Here is a 25,175-nt window from a genome sequence, read left to right as displayed (position 1 = left end):
ACTTATTAAAGTCAGGTTAAAGGCTTCTTAAGATGGTACATTCTTTTGAACATTTTTTTTTCAATGTGGTAACTAAAATTAAGTCTGGAATCCAGATATTATGTTTATTTACACTATCTCTCTGTAATCAAAAGTGGGAACAGAAAAAACACACAGTTAATGCTATTTGAAAATCAAATTAAAATACAGTTCACAAAGCCAATTTAATCATAGAAATACAATGAAAAAAAATCTTGGTAGAAATATTGAAGGTGCCATTATTAATGTGCTACAATTCTTTGTCTTAGAAGGTTGATGTATGAGTGGTAGCCTATGGGAGCATCTGAGTTATAAAGATAGTGTTTCTTCTGCCTGCTCCACTCCGGCGCTTTGATTATCAACTCGTGGAACCTCGTTGCAACTTGGCGCCATTTCTGACCCCAGGGTTGCTAAAAAAATATTTTTAAAAAATTGTTCACATGAATAATGACTCGATGTTTAATTGTGTAGTTGATATACTTACCTTTATATTGAAAAACGTTGGCAAGAGAGTGATTGGCAGGCTGACGCACGTGAACTCGTTCCTGTGGTAGTTACTGCATATCAAGTAAATAAGTTCAAACAAGGAAAGTAGTAATTCCAAGTGAGGCCCAGAAAGGTCTTGTTGAAGAAGCCCTAGAGCATCTGATGCCACTAGGTTTTCAGGGATTCCAGGGTTGTCAGCTGTTCTGAAAAAAAGTCTAGAAAAGCTTTTTGATCTCTTGGCACCTGACTAGTTGGTCAAACCCACAAACGTTCTCACAAATAGTGCACTACAATGAAATAAAAAAGCAAAGGAAGAGAACAAAATTTGTTTTACCTAAAACGAGTTGTTGCACCCGAACTGGTATAATCGGCTGTTTCAAATATCTTATGAATGTTTGAAGAGCTGAGGCACATTCTATGATAGTGCTCCTTTGCAGTAGAGGCTTGATTGACACTTTGTCACCTTTAATCATGCACGTTAATATTTTCTGCCTTGTATCACATCTTCCAGAGTACCTAAATAATCCTTCTTCTCTAAAATCTAAGCAAAGAAAATCCAAATAATGTGTTTATACAAGTCTTGATTTGGATTAATTAATTATATGGGTACATTATTTTTAAGATGAAAATGGGTTCGGTGGCTAAAATATAAATTCATAATATTTAAAATGAATGTACTTACTTTCTTTCAAGAATTCAACAACTTCCAAGGCCACAGCCAATGATTTGTCAGTAGCATTCATTTCGTTTTGCAAACTGAAATAAAAAGAATTAAACAATTGTTATATTGTTAAAGTAATGTTTGATTTAATGTTTAAGAAAATGAAACATTTATTTAGAGTTTTTTTGTAGGTAAATCCTAGTATAAACTATTTTAGATTGTAGATTATAGAGTGTAGTCATTCATGCTGTTTAGAAGCTAGTTTTTCTAATTCATATTACTATTTTGCCAAATAATAGTACTATTTCTTTAGCTATTTTGTTGTAGGCCTTGAAATATGTTATTCTAAATAATAAATAAAGTTGCTGCTGATTTGTTGTGTGGTCTTCTATCTGCAGGTTTGCAGATTTTTATTTTTATTAATGCCATTTTTTTCATATGATCTGGAGTCAGAATTGTTTTGCCAAGCCACAGCTTGACTTTAATGCAACCTGAGACCTCTATTATCCAAAGTCTGCAAGAAGATTCTTGGATTCTTATGCATAGTGCTGATTTCCTTGTTTTCTGATCTACAATTGTCTCTGTTAGTCTTACTATCTTGTAGAAGGATTCAAGTCCTGCCAGGTTTTTTAAATAAAAAAAAGTGTCTTATATAATTTGGTTTATTGTCAAATTAGAAGTTACATGAAGGATATGGAAGAAGTCCTTTGACAGTGATTTGTCTTTTGGTGGCATTTTTCACCAGCTCAAAAACCTTAAGTAGTGGATCTGTATAGAATAATGTGCAAAGTGTTCTGTCTAAAAAAAAAAAAAGATTCTGCCAGCATGGTGTGGTATGTCAGCAGAGGGCACCATTGTCTTGTGCAACTCCCAAAACTGCATTTGACTCAGAAGCAGAATTGTCTATGAGAGAGATTTTAGAGTACTACATATCTAAACTTCTCTGGAAATCACATGAAAGGCGAATGCTTTGTGTTGAGATGACAGTGATGATTGACATTGCAGAACATTCAAGTAGTGAATCTCTACGAAGAAAGACCACATGGAAAGATTTATATGAAGATGGGAGCAGTAGACTTAACACGCGCGAACTGCATTTGGTCCACAAGTATGAATCCAACAGTTTAATTGGGCGTTTTAATTTCCTGCATGTTCTCTTATATACAGTTCAATTCAGTGACATGCTTAAGGGTGAAAATTATATCATAGGTTGATATTGATACAGAGATCGATTTCAATGTCAAATAAATAATTTATTACTTTTCCCAACTTGCTTACTAATTGTTTAATATTGGTTTGAAAGATTAGGACAATGGTGGAGCATTTAGAACTTTTAACTGTTGCTTGATCAAAACTCTTGAGCAATGTTGACTTATAGATGTATAAATATCACTGGTAAATCTTTTGGTAAGTTAGTTTAAACAATTCTCAAGGAGGAAATAAGAAAATAAAATTGAGTTTTTGTTTTAAATTAATTTATTACAACTAAATCATTAGTGCTATATGTGCATATATAAATATTTAGAAGTTAAATAATATAAACAAGTCTTTAACAATATGTGGTATGTGAGAAAGGATCAGACTGTCCCAAATGAACGGTGGGGGATGATTGCTGAAGGGGCAAAAAACTGCTGGTAAGGGAAGGAGAAGATGGAAGAAGTGGGCTGCTGCTGTACTTGACTGTCTTGGGCACTCTCAGTGACGCTGAGTTCTGGAATGGCAAGTAGCTCGAAGAGAAGAGGTCGTGTGCGGCTGTAGATCCAAAAAGCTGAGACGTTTCCAGAGGGAGAGGCAGTCCGGAACAAGGAGGGCTGAGTGGAGAATGAAGAGGCAGATAGGGCGTCCTGAGCCTCCTGAGGCCGGGAAGCCTCCAGTCACCGCAGACGGCGGAAAAACACGCAACGACGCACAGAAGAACTAAACTGGTCGACTTCATTTTCGATTATGATTCAAAGCCAAAGGGGTTGGGCTTTTTATATACTTTATTTTTTGAAGAAATCACGTTCTAGAGGGAAAACAAATAACACGGCTGCAACGACTAAATAACACCTTGAGGGATAATCACATTTTTTTACTACACCGCGTCGGTTCCCACGTAATTATTTATTCATTTTATAAAACTGAGATTTTTCGTTTTATAGGAAATTTATCCAACTTTAGCAGGTTTTAATTTTACCTTGTAAATTTTCATTTATAGGAAGCACCCTTGGAATGTGCTTAACTACTAATGTACTTTCTTGAGTATGGAAATAAAGAAGGGTCAAGCCACAATAGATCACAGTGGAAGAAAGGGGCCAGGGATTTTCAAACTTTTTAGCTCTTTCACAGAACAAAATCCATGGCGGACCTCTCTCATTATTTAAAAATAGATATTTATACTATGTAGTAAATTAAAGTTTTATAAATTAGCCAGTCCATTACTAATGAAATGGCTATTTCTTATACTTTGCAAAAATTGTCTGTTAATTTCATTTATTCTATGTAAATCAATTTTCTTTTTTGCTTATTTGTGTCTTCATCGGTTTTATTTGTAACCTATGTTGACTTTATATCTTCTTTTTTCTGTTTTTTCTTTACTGTTTTATTATTCTTATTAATCCATTATATTTCGTGGTCCGATTGAAGAACTTTCAATTAATTAATCTTTTTATGTAATGTATTGGTTGAAATGGAAAAGTCAGTGTCACGAGCGGGATTCGAACCCACGACCTTCGGCTGTCCGAATCCCGCTCGTATCACTGACTTTTCATTTCAACCAATACCTTACATAAAAAGATTAACTAATTGAAAATCTTATTAATTTTAATTTTATCCTCGAGTATAAGTTAATTTTCATATTCAGTTTATGCTTTCTTAATTTTAGTTCTTTTTTATTGTTATAATTTGTAGAAGTGATAAATGTTAAGACAATTTAGACGTAGTGAGTAATTGTACTACTGTAATTAATAGTACAATTAAGACGCCATTGTACATATATTCTTGTTTCTTTTTGCAACGACCTCCGACAGACGGACTTAGTCCATTTGTATAATTTTTCTATTGTTGTAAATATTATTACTGCAAATAAAAGTCTCTCTCTCTCACTCGCTCTCTCTCACTCGCTTTCTCTCTCTCTCTCACTCGCTCTCTCTCTCTTTCTCTCTCTCTCTCACTCACTCACTCACTCACCCACTCACTCTCTCTCTCTCTCTCTCTCTCTCTCTCTCTCTCTCTCTCTCTCCCTCAGTCCATTACTAATTAGGTGATCACTGTGAAAACAAATGTTAGATTAATATACTCAATTTTGTTTATAAAATCCGGAACGCAAAAATCAAATTGGACAGTGGACAGAACGGAATCAACATGTAGGTCAAAATCGAGCCAAATTCAAAAGTAATAATTTTAAAATTAATGATTAATGAATTAACGGGAAGAGTGAGGTTGTTTTAGCCTGCACAATTTGGATATCTTGGGTTAATTTTTTAAAGTTGGATACGGATGTCGGGTTCAGCATCTAGACAGCTTATTTTGTTTTGGTGGCTGTACAGGTGGAAAATCCGGATTCGTATAACTTGTGGCAAATGAAAGAATACGTTTTGCTTTTTCAATGCGGAGCCAAAGATGGGGGTATCGGATTCGAAAGTAGATTTCAAGGTGGAGTCTGAAGTAATGTACATCAAATATTCGTATACACTTGAAGATAGACTGATTGGCTTTGTCAAAACTGAAAACTGTGACCACCATTCATGGTCTTCTAGCATTCTATATCGAGCTGTTTGGGAAGTAGTGCACAAAAGACGTCTCCAAATTTCGAAGGTGTTCATACATTTCATCAACCAACCTATCGTTTAACGCAGGAAAAACACTCCACCTCTTCCTTCTCAACAAATTCAACCCACACTGGATTTTACTTTTGAAGGCGCGAACTTTGTCATTTGTATCGAAAGTTGATACACTTCCCACGAAAAGAAAAACACATTTAATTCATTTTCATGAAAGTATCTGATAAATACGACAGTACACCTTGCCAATTCTTATATTTGAAATCGTTGGCCAATTTGAAATTGTGGTCCATCAACGGAGATAAGACTTCAGAATGTAATTACTGAACTGTAGCCACCTCAGTTCTATATGGAGAAGCAGGGAATGCTGAAGACTTCCCTTCGTCACACAGTATTGTGAAAAGTCGTGATTTCAATGGCCACGACTTGATGTAGTTAGTAATTTAAACCGTCTCATCCAAAACCTTCTTAAAATAGGATGGCATTATTGCATAACTTCATATCTGAGTACACTATGACTGCTGCTGCAATTTTTCGATTTATCTTTTATTTTAGTAATCACTCATGCAATTAGACCAAGGAATTTCGTTAGTTGTAAAAAAATCGTCCAACAAACTGAATATTCGGCACCTGTCGCATTGGCAGGAATGGTTTGTGTTAAGAAAAGATCCTCCTCGAACATCCCGAGTATTCACAACGGACAAAAGCTAATAAAATAGCCAACGCGACGACGTCAGTTGATCCATCGATTTAGAGAGAAAATAAATTGTGTAGGCTTCGAGAAATCTGCGATTCTTTCACATCATTTGATGATTTAAGTATCCGTCTTTTGACAGTATTGCATGATAATGGCACCAAACATAAATTTTACTGCTTTTTCGTCAAGTATGCAAGATACAATATCGTTAACACACGGTTTTATGAGGGTTTCAGCGGCACTACATTCCTGTGCCACTCGATAACTTATCAAGTAAGACCTTTTTGTGAGTTTCATTAACAGTTATGAGACTTAACGAAGGTTTGAGAAGCAGCCAGTTCAGTACGCTTCTTAATGAAAAAATCAGTCTGTTTCTCCGTGCGTTCTGGGTGTATCTCCTCAAAATGACGAAGAACCATTGAACTGTTTTGGACTTTCGGGCAAATAACACATTGGGCTTTACCCTCATTAGCCTCTACAAATCCCAAATCTAAGTAGATGTCGTGGTATTTACGCTTTTTAGATATTCCACTTTAACTGGTCGTTTGACCTGCACTTATTCGGAGGCTTAGAATTTGAGCGTGCTGGATCCTTCTGAGGTGCTCCATCCAAAGGCTGTTCTTCACTTGGCTTGACGTCAGTAATGTTCACGTCAGTGTAGGTGATGGCACCGAACCAAAACAGCCACTGAAGACGGCGAGAAGCTGAACGTGCCTGATAAACCAAATAAGCGAGGATAGGCAGACCGATCGGAAACGACCAAACTACAAGTCATCACCTCAAAGACCCCCATATCTTTTCTAATTTCTGGTACTCTTGATAATTCAAGCAAATAATAATATTGCAGAACTTGCACAGTTCTTAAGTTCAATTGGTAACGTTGAAAAAAGTTATATATCAGGGGAGACAAACTTAACCAAATCTTTATTGAAAAACATTGTTATTTTTTCCTTTTAAAAATTTTTGCCTTGATTCTTGAACTAAAAAGGCGAAATTCTTTTTATCAGTTGAAGAAAAATACGTCCTTTTTTTTTGCTAAAATGCTTTTGTATAGTCCAATTTTAAGAAAATACAAGGATTTAGATAATTAGATTTGTATTGATTAATTTAATTCCATTTAAATTTATCAATTAATTACTTAACAAAGGAGTAGAAAAAATTATTATTTAAATCTTGTTAATATTCTTTCTTCGAAATTTCTTGTTAAATTTAAATCTTCCTTAAATATCTAGAGGAAGATTTTATTTAATTTCAGTCATAACTGAAATATTCAGTTTACAAGGAACAACTGTCCATTTCGTAATTTAAGGTTGCTCCAGTGTCCTAGTTAAATTGCATATATGACAAAATTATTAAAAATTAAACAACAAGAGATTAAAAAATTAATGTTTCATATATATTATTAAAAAAGTTTTGAAGATGTAATTTACTTGTGAACTTCGACGTTTTCTCATAAACTCTTTTTCTTCTTATTTTAAATTTATTTTTTCATAGCAGACTGAATTTGTTTAATTATTTGAAATAATATTTATCTTTTTGCCTAGGCGAAGAGCTGTAATTGCTCGTCACTTGTAATAAATTATTTATACCATGAATTGTAATTTTTTCATCTAATTTTTTTAAAATCGAATGTTAACTTATTTTATTGATCTAGTAAGTACATATATTTTATTTAAAGCACACATCTACTATTAAAAAAAATATATCTGTTAAAGTATATAGGATTATTCGAAACGTTAAATGGGCACTGTAGCAAATAACGTTCACTTTTGTTTTATTTGACGATGGTCGATACTTATATTTTAATAATAAACGTGTCTTTTTGAAAAATACATATTTATATTTTTTTCCAAGGGTTCGTGGTTCAGCAATGTTTTTGAACGTTGTTTCTCTAACATTTTTCAACGGATCGTCTGAGGCGTACGACAACAAATTTTCCAAATGTGCCAAATATTAGAAATTTTCTTATAATATTATTATAAAATTATTTCAACAATTTTAACTTTCTAAGCATGTTGAAATAATATTTTGATTTTTTTTTCAGAAGCTTTTTTTGTAACAATTTCTTTTAACATTTAGTTTCCGTTCAATTAGTTGCAGAATCTTTGAATAGCCCTACACAGAATTTACGCACTTATAAAACTAAGGCACTAAATATGTACGTGAATACAAAAATAAATGAGTAGCTAAAGGCCAAAAAAATTTGTTGGCTCAAATAAAATAACAAATAAACCAACAAATACACAAAAATATGAATATATATCATCATCATGATCGAAACAAATCAATACATAAGCGCAAAAAAATAAAAATAAATATAAAAATAAAACATAGACAAACAACCAAGTAGGCAAATTATATAAAAAAAGTGCAAATAGCAAAACAGGGAACTATCCAAATAAGAAAACAAGTGATAAATATTTTGCATAAATAAAAGAAACATGCAGAAAAAATAATAATCAGATGAACAAAAGAACAATCAAATAAATTAAGTTTTCAATACATAGACGACAATCACAAGCAAGTCCAAATCTAATTAAAATAAAAAATAAAATAAATAAAATAAACCAAACAGCCAAACAAACAATAAGAAAAACACATTTATAAATAGATGGTACAACAATTAAACAAAACAGAATAATCACTAAATTAGTAGATAATAAAAAACCAACAAACCACTAAATAATTAGAAAAATCAAACAAACAAATAAACAATAAGACGTATACATTTATAAATAGACGGTCATGCAATCAAACAAACAGTAAGAAAAACACTAAATTAATAGATAATGGAAAACCTAAACAAACAACTAAATAAACAGATAATCAAGCAACAAAACAAACGACTAAATAGGCGTCAAACTAATAAATTATTAATAATTTATAAACCACTGAATAAATAGACGGTCAAACAAGAAAAAGGAACTAAAACAAATAAACAAACAAACAACGGTACATGGAATTGAAACAAATAACTAAATAAATATGAAATAAGACAACAACTAAACGGTGACACTACTAAATTAAAAATTAGACAAACAACTAAATAAATAAAAAATTAACAATCCAACAAACAGAAAAAAAAACGCATACAAATGGACGCTCAACTGGTTAAACAAACTACAAAGAACAACTAATATACAGTCAAACAAACAATTAGAAAATAAAGAAATACTGGGAAAATGAAGAAAGTACATGGATGAATGAAACCATCAATAAGACAAACTACTAAATAAGTAGGCAAACAACCAACAAAATAAACAATTGAAACAAGTAATTAAGAAATCAAGCACCCTAACAAACAATTAAACGAACAACTAAACAGTATCAGTACTAAATTAAAAATTCGGCAAAAAATATATAAATAGACAATCAAACAACAAAACACAATTAGAAAATAAAAAAGTACATTTACAGTGAAACCAACAATAAGGTAAACAACTAAATAAATAGGCAATTTAGAAACCAAACGTACATTTAGGCAAACAACTAAATGAATAGGCGGTAAAACAATGAATTAAACAAATAAATAAACAGAAAATCTAACAATCATAAATGTCATTTAGACATGTAAGTAAATAATTAAAAAATGAAACAGTCAAACATAAAATTAGACAAAAAATAAATAAATAGGCGGTCAAGCAATCAAACACTCAAAAAGACAAATAAATTGCAGGTCAAAAAATCAATCAAACAATTAGAAAACGGCTAAAATAGTTTGTTAAAAATAGGCTAATATAGGTTGTACTTAAAACAACCAAACAAACAATAAAAGAAGTAACTAAATAATATAAAATCAAATAAAAAAACAACAAAGAATTGGATAAAAAGGTTGCACAAAAAAAGGAAGATAGATATAAAACAAATATATAAAAATTAACTATCGATGAATACCAATATGACCTTAAATGATTGTATATCAAGGGAAATAGTTTCTCGAAGTATTTTTAAATTTAAAGGTTTCAATACACTTTCACACATATTGTTGCTGATAGTGATTGACTTTTGAGAAGTAAAATAACTATTGTGAACGACGAATAAAGTAAAAACTTTTAAAATTTATTCAAACTTCGCGTGAAGTTGTACTTAAAACTTCGTACAAAGTTTTGGCCCTTAAATGGGGCAAACGAACTCGTAGCAGAGTGGCGCAGTGGAAGCGTGCTGGGCCCATAACCCAGAGGTCCGTGGATCGAAACCACGCTCTGCTATCTTATTTTTATATAAAGTTTTTTTTTATTCTGAAGGTAAACGACTTCGTTTCGTTTTTATATATAAGGGCCTAAATTTCTTTTGACGTAAAATAGAATGTTATAAATTTCAACACGTTAAAAAAATATATTTGGTTGAATAAATGTTATTTTTATATATCGAAACCACGCTCTGCTATTTTATTTTTATATAAAGTTTTTTTTATGCTGAAGGTAAATGACTTCGTTTCGTTTTTTTATATAAGGGCCTAAATTTCTTTTGACGTAAAATATAATGTTATAAATTATAACATGTTAAAAAAAATATATTTGGTTCAAAAAATGATATTTGTTAACAATCTCTCACCACCGTGGCTAGTTGACGTTTATCAAAAAATGAAATTTCATCGCGACAATATTTTGAATTACAACTTTTGTTTGTTGTCCGTCCGAGGGGAGAAAACAGAAACAGCGAATAACCATGTTCTATTACATATTTGTTTTTACATTGACCTTATTAATCCTAGCAAAACAACCGACACTACACGTTTACATCAAATGTGTAAAAAAGGTTGCTAAATTTGGTAATGTTTTTTGGAATGTTAAGAAAGAAAATACCGAAAGAGAACAATAAAAATTAGTTCCACGCTAGAAGTTAGAAACAAAATTATAGTAAATTAATAGCGTACAAAACCTGGAATTTTTAAAATGAAATGATCGACGTAAAATTAAATTTAAAAAAAAGTTATTGTCACGAATGACCTCTATGGGAGATGAATCGAAGAGAAAATCGGAAGAAAAAAAAACCTGTTTACATGTTAATTCCACATCTAAGTTTTAGTTTTCAAGGTGTCATAATTTCAAAAATTGTTATCGCAATTTTGGGATATAAGCAGGGAGAAACGAAAATGTCCTGCATGCACGGTGACTTGCTTCATCATTTCTTTAAACGACTTGTATTTGACCGATATCGCAAATCTTAATTTTAACTTCTGGTTGATGCTCTTAATGTTGAAAGAGATAGAGCTTAGGACAGGAAAAAAATAAATTTCAATTTCATCTATAAAAAGAAAAATCAAATTCTTTAAGTTAGACAAACCGCGAATTTTGGCAAACTTAAGAGTGGTAAAGTCGTCTTTTTACGGTTGACAATTTTTCAAAAATGTTCCCTTCCGAATATTCTTTCATCCGAATTGGCAAAATATTTCGGATGGCACGACGTTAGGGTTATAACCAACGTTAGGCAAGAACGTTCTCCATCCATTTATCCAAACTTCGCCTGTTTCAAATAAAAGTGAGTACAAGTGTACAAGTGGATTGTTTTACATAATCCAGTTGATTAAGGCTTGACAACCGGGAAAAGATCAAATTTCCAAGTTCGAAGAACAGCAAATCTTGCTAGTTGATGGACATAAATCTTGGAGATTAAGTATAAGATTTTTCTAAAAATACTCTTTTCAGACTATTAGAAAATATTAATTTCAAACAATCGAAGTTTTTCTAGTGTGTCATTGGCAGGACGTTAGGGTTATAAACAGGGTAAGGCTGAACGCTGGCTTTCCATTTCTTTAAATTTTTCCTGTTTCAAACGAGAGCGATGTACAAGAGCAGTGTTTGATCATTGATGTTTGATCATGTTTGACCATCACATCCAGTTGATTTAAAGGCTTGCCAAGTGAAAAAAGATTAAATTTCTAAGTTTGACGACCCGCAGTTCCTTGAGGAACTGATTATTGACATCTTTAAATTATGGAAAGTAGGAGGATTGTTCCAAAAATGACTTCTTCAGATTATTCTGTACTCTTCATTTCATACCCTCTAAGTTTTCAGAGTATCATCCTTTTGAAAAGTGTGCCATCATATTGCCAATTGACAAGAAGTCAGGGAATTTTTAAGAAAAATGTGAGGTAGAACGCTGTCTCCTGTTTCAGCGAGAACGATGTGCAAGTAGATTTATTTATTCCAGCGAATTAAAGGTTTGCCATTTGGGAAAAAATTAAATTTCAAAGTTAAACGAACCGCAAATACTTCGCGAACTACTTGTTGATGTAGGTACTTAAAAATCTTGGAGTTTAAGGATAAGATTCACAAATGTCCTTTTAAGTCTGTTCGAAACTGTTTATTTCACACCATCTGAGTTTTCAGGGTATCATCCTTTTGAAAAGGGTGCCGTATGTCCTAACGACGTTAGGATTATAAGTTGGGTGAGGCAAGAACGCGTCTCCTTCCATTTCTTCAAATTTTGCCTTTTTCAAACGAATATGATGGGCAAGTGCTTTGTTTTAATCCAGTTGATTAAAGACTTGCCAATTTGGAAAAGTTCAAATTTCAAAGTACGACAAATCGCAAATCTTAGCTAACTGATGGTTGACGTATTAAAATCTTCGTGGTTAAAGTTAGGAATATGTCCTCTATAGAGGCTTCGAAACTGTTTATTTCACACCATCTGAGTTTTCAGGGTATCAACCCCTTGAAAAGTGTGCATTTGGGAAAGTGGCCACGACGTTAGGGTGCCCTATGATCAGGCCCTAACGACGTTAGGATTATAAGTTGGGTGAGGTAAGGCCGCTTTCTCCTTCCATTTCTTCAAATTTTACCCATTTAAACGAGAACGATGTGCTATGTGCTGATCCAGTTAATTAAAGGCTTGCCATGTGGTAATAGATCAAATTTCCATTTTCGACGAATCACACTTCTTTAGCGAACTGCTTGTTGATGTATTTAAATAAGTTTGGAATAGGATAATTCCAAAAATGTCTTCTTCAGAATATCCAAAACTTCATTTCACACCCTCTTAGTTTTCTGCCACATCATCCTCTTAAACAGCGTGTTAGTTAGGCGGCACGACGTTAGGTTATAAGCAGAGTAAGGTAAGACTTTTTCACTTTCCTGATGCCCACGAGCTTCTTGGTTGCATTGTTGCCTTGTATATATCCAATTAGCCTTGCCAACTGGAAAAGCAAATTTAACTCCCCTTCCCCATTCCCGATGAATTTATGCAAACAACTTAAGAAACCCCTGGGTAACATTTTTTCGGTATTTTCGTTGCATTTTATACAGAGAGATATTGTTACTAGTAATTTATGAGTTAGGAAAGGGCAATATTTAGCATGAACTGATCGCTGGAGCTCATCTGGCCGCTGATTCTGGTGCAACTTAGCGTAAAAAAGCAAAACAAATCTGTTCTCCGGTTCTAACTTCAATGTGATTGATATGACTTCTTCCCAAGACTGACTGTCTATAGGTACTTCGCAATTGTGACACATCCATCTTCAAGATGTGTCAAGAAGTCAACCCTTCGATAACAACAAACCTACGCATTTCCTCTTTCGTACTCTGTTGACACAAGGAAAACGAATCGTTTCTACGTGACAAATCCACGTCGTTAGGGCGTTTCCGGAAAAGTGGTATTCTTGGAATCGTGGAGGTGTATTGTCAATCCTTATCTAATACAAATATTTTTACCAGTGTTTCATGTGATTTTTAACAATTATAATGTTTCAGTATTACTCTGGCAAGGCATGACGAACGGATTGTATTCAGCACAATTTAAATTTCCATATTGATTAAATTTCCATAAGTTTACGATGCCAAGTATTACCAAAATCGAATTTATTAATTTACATTAGACATGTAAGATCTTACATTTTTACTGTAATTGCAAAATTTTGTATAAAAGGACATATTTGGTAATTGAAACGCCAGACAATATGATTGGAAGGTTTTTGCTCCTTTTTATGTCGTTGTTTCGCAGTGGAAAAATCGCGTGTTTCAATCATGTTTCACAAACACTTAGTGCAAACAAATAAAATTGCGCAGTTGTTTTATTACCCGTCGATGTTCACATTCTGTCCGTTCAACGACTTTGACAGCTGAATTATCAATTTTCAATTGACATCACGGGTGAGCCGATAATTATTGCGTGGAAAAAGTTTGTTTGTAATAAATTATGGTTGAATTTCAACTTTTTTGCTTTGTACAAATAAAGTTGGATTGCTTATTTTTGGGATTTTTTTTAAATCTTAACCCACGTTACTGCCAAAAGTTGAAAAGTACCCTCTTGTTCAAAGGCAAGAAATGCCATCGCGAGGTCACACATTGTTAACAATTATTATTTAGTTAAATAAATACATGAAAAAAATCACGTCATAAGTTATATCTTACTGGAGATATCAATTTATCTAACCTTAATTGCGATTCGATATAAAAAAAGGTGATTTTTTTGTCCCAATCAATTAAAGTGTTATGATAACCTAATGAACATGTAGAGCAAGACGATTAAAAATTGAAATCTCATATAATGCTTATAAAATGATTTTTGGTCATTAAAATACAAAATTGTACAAATATATAAGATACATGGATTCATTTGGGAAAGTTAGACAAAATTTTAAAGAGAGAATAAAGTGATTAAACAGTGTGATACAATATCAGCTTAATTTTAATAAAATATTTAAAAAAATATTACCAATCCTTCTACAAATAATTTGCCAGATTGGGTCAAAAACCTTAACAAGTACAAAAAGCAACAAAACTGTTTCTGCAGTTCTATCACAGACTATTTATATGTTTCCATATATAATTCTTGATATTTCTATTTATTATATGCACATAAAGCAAGAGAGAGAATATGATTGATTCTTAAAAGCTCAATTCGCACATATACAGTCAGATCTCGGTCTATCCGTCCTACCACCGAACTGAGGCTCACGTTTGACGTCAACTAGGTAATTTCAGCCCAAACGCATAAAACTTTTAAACTGTATGCCAATTACAGAGTCAAATCATTCTTCAATTAGGGTGGTGGAGTAATAGATACTTCTCCATACTGTATAACTGATTTAATTGAAGATCGCCGAGGTATTCAATATTCCAACGTAGGCCTTCTTGCACTACACATTCACTCTGATAAATATATTCATTCTGAATCGAAACTACTATCAGTACAATACGCAATATACAGTCTGTTTCCTCCAAAAAAATCTATATACTAGCTGCCATGCTCAAGCGATATTCTCATATCGGGTGGCATTCTTTATATGGAATCAAGGAATGCAGCCCATAAAATAAGAGGAACATATCGAGCGAACTTTCCATGCATGCCGGACACATCAGCGGACTTTTCCCCAAAAGTAATGGCTTATTCTTAATCGGGTGAGATGATACACTTTTCTACGATTTGAGACACCTATCGACTGTACGATAGATATAGAGGGAGATGGGGGAGATGGGGGAGAGAGAGCGAGAGAGAGGGAGAGAGAGAGAGAGAGAGAGAGAGAGAGAGAGAGAGAGAGAGAGAGAGATCATTTACTTTTCCGTATACTCGGTCTTCCTTAAAAGGACAATGAAGATCTTTAACATCCGCACCTAGTCTATTCGGCCTTATCGAACGTTTTGATTCTCAAGATGAGAGCTGACGTACCTCCGCATACGACAGAAGTGTGTTACTGTCGCAGCCTTGGAGTAGAGGCAGCCAGCTCCGAGAGGCCAAGACAACCTCGCTCCCCGCTTGATCATTCCGAGTGTCGTGGGCATTAGCATCGAATCGTATGCCGCGCGCAAAGGGCTACCTAAGCCGAAATACATCAGCCTGGTCTCCCGCACACTCCTTAGATAGAGAAGGCCTCTCTATCTCCCAGAGTATTGGGGCTTCCCCAGCGTAGAAAATACCGGATCCGCTCCGGTCGCGATTTGTTTAAAAAGGAATTGCTAACCACCCCCTAGAGGAGACTGTCTTCGGTAAAAGCCGCCAATCGAGCTCAGCCTACACCTGTGTGCAAAGCTACTCGAATAGGCGCAACCGATTCACTACCCATTTCCATCCGCCCCCTTCACTACCCACGCATTCGAGGGACCCTGTCAGCGTAATCATAGCGTCCTCAACGCTTATACGCTTCGGTCCGTATCCCGTGAGGCCGGGTGTATAACGATGGTCATAAGCAAGTCTCGTGCGAAGGTCACTGATAGAAGACAGCCTCTTCTCAAAGTTCCCGCCAGGGGCGTCACCACGAACCACTACGAGTCCATTCCCAGTGTAACAGGGACTGAACCTTGGATTATTTCTGTTACCCCGTAGTACAGATGGTTATGCACCCTCCCCCGTCTGGGCAGACAGAATCTGGTACCCTAACCCATGTGTGCCTCTGATAAGGCATCCGCCGCCTCATGCCGACACGAGTACAGCTTGTGCTTTAGAGAAGTTGCCACGCTCTCAGGGCTGCACCGTTATTTTGCGCCCGGACCAAGGGTTGGGAAGAGTGAAGGATCCTGGATTGAGAGAGGGACGTGGATGAGGGCACGAGGTGCACCTTTTCAGGGCCCCGAGCCTTAACCACATATTTTAAAAATTATCTTTTATCTTAAGGTGACCTGTCATACATTTATCGTAAACTGTACCCTCAGAAAAGTACATATAATATTTTAAAGTTGACCTCGAGCTAATATTTTTATCAACTGATTGAGTGTTAAACAAACAATTAGGTTGATTTCTTAATCCAATATTTATTATTTAAAAAAAAAAAAAAATTGGTCGTATGAGTGTCTTCTCTAATAAACATCTCAAGTTAAAATTAAGATCTCGAAGGGTCAAGTGGTCGCCCGATTTCTTAACTTATATTCTTCTGCTTGTTCTGCAAATGGATCAATATCGTTCCTCCAAAAAAGAAATTTTGACGATTTTGCGTGTCGTTGCAAAATGTAAAGTCAATGTAAAATTCCGAGAAGATTTTCCTGTTGATCAATTGACCAATTTTGGACGTATCAACTCAAGGATTAGGGAGTATAGGCAATCTCGGTCAGGTTGGATTTCCATCAATGATATGTGTAGGCCGGGGATCTGGATGGTTTATGTATTAAAAAAAAGTGTATGTAATGTCTCAAAATGTACCGTTTTACTGTGGTATTTCCAGCCCGAACTAAGATGCGATCATTTGCTATATTTTTGGCTGTGAACAACTCAATTGGAGCCCCAAGTTTGCATTTTCTTACGCATTTCTGCAGCAAAATGGTTCCACATTAAATGTACTATACTAATAAATCCACATTATATAATAAATTATATTGGATTCGGTGAGTGTCATAATTAGCCCATAGATTTAGGGGGATAATCGGTAATTCCTGTTTACCTGATTCCATCGAACTTTCACATCATAAAATTTTTGGAAGGCATAAAATGCTTTATGCCAGTTTTAGGGGATTGAAAAATAATAAATAAATAAATAAAATAGATTCTGCGCAAAGGCATAAGAGACCCCAACACTCGAAAGACTATGGTATAATAAAATCATAAAACTTCTGGGAAATGCCGATAATCCTCTAATTAGATGTGGATTTGGTACGATGGCGTGAAATAAACTTAGATTTCGACCAAATTATTTAAATTCAACAAAAAAATATTATAAGAAAAAAAAAAGCTTGGAAGCTATTAGCTTATCATTGCCGTAGTTGTCATTACCGTATCATCAATAATCTGCTAAGAGTGAAAATTCTGTATTTCTTCGACATCTACAAAGCAATGTAGGTCATAAATGATTTAGGAATAGAAGGGAAACGAAGGCATAACATTTTTATTCAGTTTTAGTGGATTTAACAATAATAAACATTTTTTTATTAGGTAAATTCTGTGATTCTTCAACATCAGGTCATATTTAACAAATCTAACAAGCAGTATCGGAAAAATATAGTATTTACAAGAGAGGGCCAATAAATCAAAAACCTACTTGCGAGGCGTGGAAAGACTCCGAATCCCAACAGGATTGCAGACTAAATGGGCATTTGAGAAAGAATGGTATTAAACAGCACGGTACATGTACATTCTGCGAAAAGGCAGAAGAGACCCCAACACTCGAAAGACTGTGGTATCACTATCAAAACAGGACTTTGGGAAGTACAATACAAACGTGGATATAACTGGGCCTCACAGCTTGCTATAGGTGCAGAACAGGGTAAACAATAGTTTTTAAAGGGTTAAGTAACCATCTTGTATATACATCTGCAATTAAATATTGGGGATGATTGTAAAAATGGCCATGACTTACGAAAGTTTTCATTAATTGTTAAGTTTGAGGGGGCTTTCGATGGAAAACTCTTTTGTAAAAGGATTTATTGAGATGTAGCGGATTTAACAATAGTAAACATTGTTATTCAACAATTGTTTTGTTATTAGGAAATAAAAAGTAAAAGGCATTAGGTCAGCAGTTGTGAAATCAAAACGAACGAATCGGCTTTAAATCAGAGAAGGAAGAAAAGGCGGTTTTCAGTCTGGCGGTCAATTCGAAACGTTAACCATCCAAAATGAAAATTGCAATTGTCCTCTTTTCTCTTATCGGTCTGGCCCTGTCGGGGGAAATCGGCCAAAGGATCTACCGGGAGAGCCAAGGCGGGACGGACACCGTCTGCCTCGAGTTCAAATCAGCGAACAGGCCACCTTCCAGGATATGCGGAACGCCGCAAAGCGTCAACCGCGAGACGCTCTCTTCTGCCCAGGTGGAGGCAGGTCACAACGGAAGATCCGTAGCTGAAAAGTTGACGCACACACCCACGGTACAGGAAAACCAGTTCAAATGAGCACAAAATATAAATTATTTTCATATGATTTTCTTTTTCCCCAGATCAACTTCGAATCGCCGAACGGCATCCCGATGGGTTTAACAGGCTTGGCATCTTTCAACGGTCAGATGGCGTCCATTCCAGCCCAGTTCACAGGAAGAAGCATCTCGAGGGAAGACGGTAGGACGATATTTATTCCTCCGTACGGATTAAGACCGCAAAATCCATCTATCCAAAGGTCTTCTGCAGGCGTTCCGAGGATGAACAGCAACTGTAACGAAAACAGCGAAAACTCTCCTATCGACGCGACGGCCAACAAAGAACAGAGGATGTCAGAACAGATGCCCCTTCAACTCGGCGACCCTTCGGCACAGAATCTCCAGATCGGAAATGCTTACGGATCTTTGTCCAGGGGAATATCGCCTTTCACAGCGGGCCTCACAGCACTTCACTTTCCCAACTTGTTTTACTCCAACTTGAACGAGATGATTATGCGTCTTCACGAAGACACGAAGAAAATGACGCAAGAGAGCAATAGGAAAATTCAACAACTCGAAGAAATCATACAAAACCATTTGAGAACGGAAACCCCGACTGGAAGGGCGCCACTATCCAAAGAAACCGTTTCCGAACAGAATTTAAACAGAACTTTGTCAACAATGCCAAAGAAAATAATTCGGACAGATAACAAGCAGTGAACTGTTTTATTTTGTGAACCGGTGACGCAGTAAACATTTTTTATACTTTTTGTAAAAAAAATAAAACTTTAATAAAAATATGACTTTTTCTCAATATTTAATTTGATTTGAATATTACAGCTGTATTACGGTAGTAATCAAAATAGTTCTCAATCTTGAAACAGCTTGAGAAAAATTGGCCAACGCTTACAAACAAATAAATTATGCAATATCTTATCTAAATAACAGTAATTTTCCATTTATAACACATAAATGATATTTTCTTTAACAATACTAGATATTTAAGTTACGACTTACATAGCCAATTTTATTGCATTATCAAGTTATAAAGTACTCACAATTTCCTCCACTTAGAATATTCGTAGAGTCGACGTGCTTTTTCACTCCTGTTAACATAAATGACCATAAGCTTAATATCTAAATTTTCTTTAATTAAATTATTTTAATAAAATCAACTGAGAAAGAGAGAGAAAGAGAGAGAGAGAGAGAGAGAGAGAGAGAGAGAGAAAGAGAGAGTGTTCCCAAGGTGTTTTACTGAAAATATCTGTCTAGGCAGAGTAAATTTTCCAAAAATCTGCATAGAAAAATTTGTGATTTTATCCATTATTATAATGCTAAAGTAATATTCAGTGGAATTAAGTATGGCTAGAGTATGGATTTGTTTGAATATCTGGAAAAGAAAAGACAAGGCTTTCCAATCGTGGCTCCAGTTTCTAAAGGGAGGAGTGTTTTTCAACCTTTGAGGGAATGTTTTCAAAAATAGTGAAAATATAATAAACATTACGTGATCGCAATTGTTTTTTTCAAGGCGATTGTTTCTCTTTTTCAAGAAAAGGGAGGACACGGCGGAAGCTATTATGTTGTTATTGGTCCTCTTTCTTTAAAAAACCGCTCTATCAGCTCTGAATTTATTTTGAAATATTTCGTAATTGTATTATTTTAAACTGGCCTCCTGTCCGGGTCGGATGAAGGATGGTGGCAAAAATAATTTTACTTTTTGGTTTTTTGTGTTCGGCCCTTGGACGCCCAATGTACGACCCGTCGTTGTCAGTATTGACGCCTACATGTCATAAAGTCCATATGAGCCCATTAGTAACGAAGCCGCAGCTTCAGCACGTACCGGGTTACTTTCCACCGACGGAGAACGTCCATTATTTTGCCAATTTCATCAGAGAAAGAGAGGGCCTGCCGAGGATATCGCCGACTGACATCGTACACCTCCAATTTGACCCTCATCCGATACTCGGCTGGTGAACATTTAACAACGTTAAACAATTTATTTCAACAATTTAAATATAAATATTTTTAACGGCCATATAAACTCGCAAATAAAGACAAAATGTCATGTAGTTATTTTTCTTCCCAAATACTTTGTAATAACAATAAAGTTTCAGAAGAGTACTGCCAAGAAATCAACAATTTTACACCTATTCAAGAAATTTTTAAAATATTATTTTTCACAACTTTTTTGTTAAAATTTGAAACAATACGTTCTACTATATGCTATTTATGTTGCAATTGATCGACTGTTGTATAGCAAGTGTGAAGTTCTTATTTTAAGGACTTTAAAATAAAAACGGTCGCTGTACTTATCTCCAAAAGACTACCTAACCTATTTTTTCCATAACCTAAAAATGCAGGCTGGTCATATTAGAAGATTGTTCGCTACTTTGGTTTGAACATTGATAAGCACCTGAACTGGAAACTTCGTCTAAAAAACAATCCTGTCAATTACAAACTGCTGGGTAGCTGAGAGAAGTAGATTGTTGAGTCTACACAACTCTTATCCAATCTAGAATTGAATACGGATCAATTGCATGTGGATAGCAGAGAAAAACACTATAAATCGTCAATCCTATTCAAAAGTAAAAATATTAAATAATTTCGTACAAGTCTTGTGAATTATATTCAGCTCGACGCAGGTAAACTCCAATAGACAACATAGACGTCGCCTGTCAGATCTGTTATTTTGTCAAAATCTAATCGACCCACATCATTCTATAACTTCTCGCAGTTCGCCGGCAGTTCCAGCTTCTGTGTAATTTACAGTAAATTGCCGGCAGGCCTCGAGCTTGTCCTTTGACCTTTATACATTTAGGTCTGAACTCACCACCAAACCCCCAAAGATTCACTCAACAATAATAATTCGACGTTAATAAACAAAATTTTCAACTTCTTAACTGACATCCACCTTATAGATAAAATGTAATTTCATATCCCCTCAATTTTTGTTTCCTATGCAGCCGCCCCATTTTAGCGGTCTTGAGAGCGGGGCTCGGTCGGTCGTGGGCTTTTTTGAGACTCAAGAATCACTTTTTGAGTTAAAATATCTCCGGTAAGTTAGGCCTCGATGGTGAATGGCCAAGGACCCTTCCTTGTGGGCCTACGCAAATTCCGACCATCAACCCTGGTGTCTGGGAGTAACCAGTATGGAGGCAAATTTCCCCCCTTGCTTTACCATACCCGTCCTTTCCTAATTTTCCTTTCGTTTCCTTACCCCCTCTGCTTTAGGAGAGGCTTCCTGGGTTACTGAAACCACACCCCTCAGGCAACGGGTGCATCAGTAGGGGGTTCGTACAAATCCCGGGTGGGCGATCAGTCCCACCTTAAAAATAATTCACTAATTTCGTGGTCCGCTTGACCAATTAATACATTACAATTAATTAAGGTTTTTAGTTGAGATGAAAAAAAGTCAATGGCACGAGCGGGATTCGAAATATTCTTAAAAATAATACTGAACCACGGGAGTAGAGTATCTAAGCGGCTCTACTAATTGAGGTTGGGCTCGTGGTGGTCTTGGTTTGTAAACAAATTGTACCTTAGCTGGAGGGTACCGGCCAACCGGAGCCGGAGATAGAGTGCCTTCTCTATCTCTCCAGGGGTGAAAGGCCGTACCGGAAACCACAAAACTGCCTTTTTAGGGCACTTCTGAACATGGTTAGCCTTAGCATTGCACTACTTCGCTAGCCAAGGGATGTGACAAATCCATGCATGTAAAATCTTCCTGGTGTTCTATTTGAGAACACTTGGCGCCTATCTCCCCGGGGATAAGTCCGAACGTCCCAACACCCATGAGTAAAGATGGGAAGTATGACCACGGATCCTGTCTGGAAAGCTGTGCTCGCATTGTAATGTTTACAAGCTTTAGTCGCAAGAGATCTCTGAGGTCCTTCTGGGCCTGGGATATAATTCCCAGGTACTGATGGGGACAACACCTCGCTCTTAGCAGGCTGGAATTAAGGATAATAATAGACTTTATACTGTCCATTGCACATTTACTTATCACCTTAAATAATGACAAAAAGCGAGACAGAAACTTGCTGTGCCGCCATGAAACAGCAGAAACATCAGAACATGACCTATGTGTCTGCAAAGTCGTAGTGAAAAGTTGGACTGGCTATTAGAAAGGTAGACTGACTATACTCACTGGTGGCCCCAAGAAAAAAAAGCCTGTTTATTTTCTGTTTAGAAGGGAAAGACATTTATTATATTTTAGGTCTGCAGTTAGAATAATTTTCTTATGTAGAAATGTGTGGTGTTTAGTGACCGTTACTTAATTATTTGGAGGTGGTGATATGCGGTCTGGTGTGACGTAGTTTTAGAAAAACATTTTCTTTATTGTGCCAACGTTTCGATCTTTATTGAGATCATTTTCAGGGCTCAAAGTGTTTGTTTTCCGTGTAGATGTGTCATTGTCTGTCGTGTTGAGAGAGTCCAAAATTTTTATTTGTCATGTAGTTAAAGAAAAACCAGGCTGTGGTCAGAGGGGGTTGTGGACAGACTTTAAGGGCTTACTATGTTTCTCTGAATGGCTGTCGGTCTGATTTACGTTGGTCAACATTTTTGTTTGAATTTTGAATAATTTTCCCCATTTTCTGTACTTTCTTATAGAAGCCTTTTATATATTTTTATGGTACATACGTCGTTCAAAAGCTACGTTTCTTTACTTTCAAATGGTACGTTTGACATTAAAATCCTTTTAGCCGTTTTTTGAATTACAACCGTTTAAATCAGATATTCCGATAACGACAAAAATTTATATTTAGGGGTCTCTCGAGGTGCTAAAACAAAATATCATATTAGTTTCAGGAAAAAATTTTGACCTTGTTTACTTGGTTTTTAGAAATTTTTTAGTTATTGATAAACTTTGATAGCTTTCACTATATTTTTATTGCCTTCTACATAAAAAATTATGTGAAATGATATATTCATATAGTTGATTTGGCCAAGTAGAACAGCGAAATAATAATATTAAAAAACGTAAAATTTCAACTTTCAATACATTTGTTTGGCGAAACCAGGGCCTATTCATAAGAATTGGCGGATACGTGTCCAATATTTTGGAGTGTAGAATCACCAAAAAAAAGTTTGATCCTAATCCGTGTCACAACCAACCTGGTCGTCCCTTTGTAAAAATAAGAAAATAAAACGCCAAATCGTACGAAATAAGGTTAGATATATGAAACCAAAAGACGTTACTAATAAAGTAGGTAAACAAATTTATCTTTTGTTAAAAACAATTCAGATTAGTTTTAAGCACCCTTAATTTTCATAACAATAAAAAATACTCATTATTCTTATTATGGTCATTAGATTCGCCGGACGCAATTTTTTTGCCAATTCCACTTTTTGTGGAAGTCTTCTCCATTTTATCCAAATTGAACGTTACAACTGTTGAAAAGCGTAATTCTTCTTTCAGGCTTTGTCATTTGTATATTATGTCATTATAAGTAAGAGAAAGAAGGATGAAATAACAAAGAGCTGTTCAAACTTTTTATTTCATTTTTCTGGGTCTAATTTGTGTCCAGTTTGTGCCATTACGTGCAGCCTATAAGGTTCTAAACCTCTGAGAAGTTTCCGATAGTCGATGGTGTTTCAAAGTTATGACCATTTTTGATGATTTTCTATCGGTGGGCGAAAATTTCGTGGCAAATTTTTTATTCTTTTTAAAAAGATAATTCCTACTCATTCCTACTCACAGTAAGTACTTCATACACAGTAAGTACGCTTACTGTGATTAGGAACTATCTTTTTAAAAAGGATTGAACACCGCACTCACTCCACCATTCATCTTTTCTATAAATTGTTTATTTTTCCAATAATTTGTATTTGGGGTTTTTAGAATGCAAAAAAGAATACCAACTTTGATTCTTGCTAAAAAAAATATGTCTAATATCTTTCGTCCTATAACTTCATGTAAAGTTTAATTAAAATTGGTGATCCCACGTCCATAGCCTCTGCTTTTTAGTTTAAATCGTGTGTATGTCTGTCTGCCGTCTATGAATGGATTTTTGACTGTTTATCTAGGTAGGTTGTTTTAGGGATAGTTTACAATAAACATGTACATTTGACTTCTGGGTCTGCATATATATTCCATTATTTTTAAGGTTTCTCTGGCTAATTTTGATCGACTGGCCGTTTGTTTTTCAGCCGTTTTGTTTGTATTACTGCCTGTCTGACTGACTTTCTATTGCTTTTAAGTCTACCTATGTATTATTTTATTATTGCGTTTCAAACTGCCAAAACTTATTTTCTTAACACATGTTTTGCTGACGGACGAAAAGTTTTCAGTGTCGAAAACGGGAACCGGTTGAAAATTGTACAACACCTCGGGATAATAGGACGTCAAATAAAATGACGCTTACCTTGTAATTATTTGACCCATTTTTTCGACAGAATTATCCTTGAACCTGAACTCGTTTGTTTAACTTCCGTGTTTTCTAATCTTCTCCGCATATTTCGGTAACAACGAATATTCGCCTTTAGCAAATGAATTGCATGTCAAATGGGTGTAGATTGTTAATTAATAAGCGTTTTGAAGGATTACATTTTTGTTTAAGATAATTTCTCCTTGAAAACTCAAAGGTGGAAACAGTTGTTTAATTTAATATTGAACAAAATTGGTTTTGCCATATGGTTAATAAAGAAAAATCTCATTAATATTAAAATGTTTCTAATTCAGTGTAATATTTTAAGAGAGTTAATAAATAAAATGTCTGTTTAATTTTGTGGTCAATTTTTTTCAATTAAGAGGCAGAAAAACTTGTCAGCTGCTTTGATTAAACAAATAAAAAAAAAAGATAAGATAAATTCGTTAAGGCTTGAACACATACACATAAA

At 35.0% G+C, this 25,175-nt stretch overlaps 2 protein-coding genes and 1 non-coding gene across 4 annotated transcripts; 2 read left to right on the top strand and 1 right to left on the bottom strand.

Moving 5' to 3' along the window:
• Positions 1–184: 184 nt before the first annotated feature.
• Positions 185–24,971, bottom strand: LOC106674043. The gene is made up of 7 exons (XM_014406483.2): positions 24,883–24,971; positions 24,701–24,815; positions 19,394–19,441; positions 1,187–1,260; positions 839–1,045; positions 503–702; positions 185–428 (listed from the first exon to the last, which is right to left on the bottom strand). The coding sequence occupies exons 2-7, from the start codon at positions 24,718–24,720 to the stop codon at positions 261–263; spliced, it is 717 nt and encodes a 238-aa protein (XP_014261969.1). The 5' UTR covers positions 24,721–24,815; positions 24,883–24,971; the 3' UTR covers positions 185–260.
• On the top strand, positions 9,760–9,831 carry Trnam-cau. Its single transcript has one exon. It is a non-coding gene; the product is annotated as a tRNA-Met (tRNA).
• Positions 18,023–19,115, top strand: LOC106674040. 2 transcript variants are annotated; one of them, XM_014406480.2, is made up of 3 exons: positions 18,028–18,351; positions 18,420–18,537; positions 18,607–19,115. In XM_014406480.2, the coding sequence occupies exons 1-3, from the start codon at positions 18,103–18,105 to the stop codon at positions 19,053–19,055; spliced, it is 816 nt and encodes a 271-aa protein (XP_014261966.1). In that variant the 5' UTR covers positions 18,028–18,102; the 3' UTR covers positions 19,056–19,115. The 2 variants fall into 2 exon arrangements, with proteins under 2 accessions (XP_014261965.1, XP_014261966.1); XM_014406479.2 differs by having other exon boundaries at positions 18,023–18,351; positions 18,420–19,115.
• Positions 24,972–25,175: the final 204 nt, after the last annotated feature.

This window comes from Cimex lectularius, unplaced genomic scaffold (assembly GCF_000648675.2).
Source record: "Cimex lectularius strain Harlan isolate CLEC.00 unplaced genomic scaffold, Clec_2.1 scaffold128, whole genome shotgun sequence".
NCBI classification, from domain to species: domain Eukaryota; kingdom Metazoa; phylum Arthropoda; class Insecta; order Hemiptera; family Cimicidae; genus Cimex; species Cimex lectularius.
Note: the sequence above shows the minus strand (reverse complement) of the source record. Positions and strands in the feature narration are given on the sequence as shown.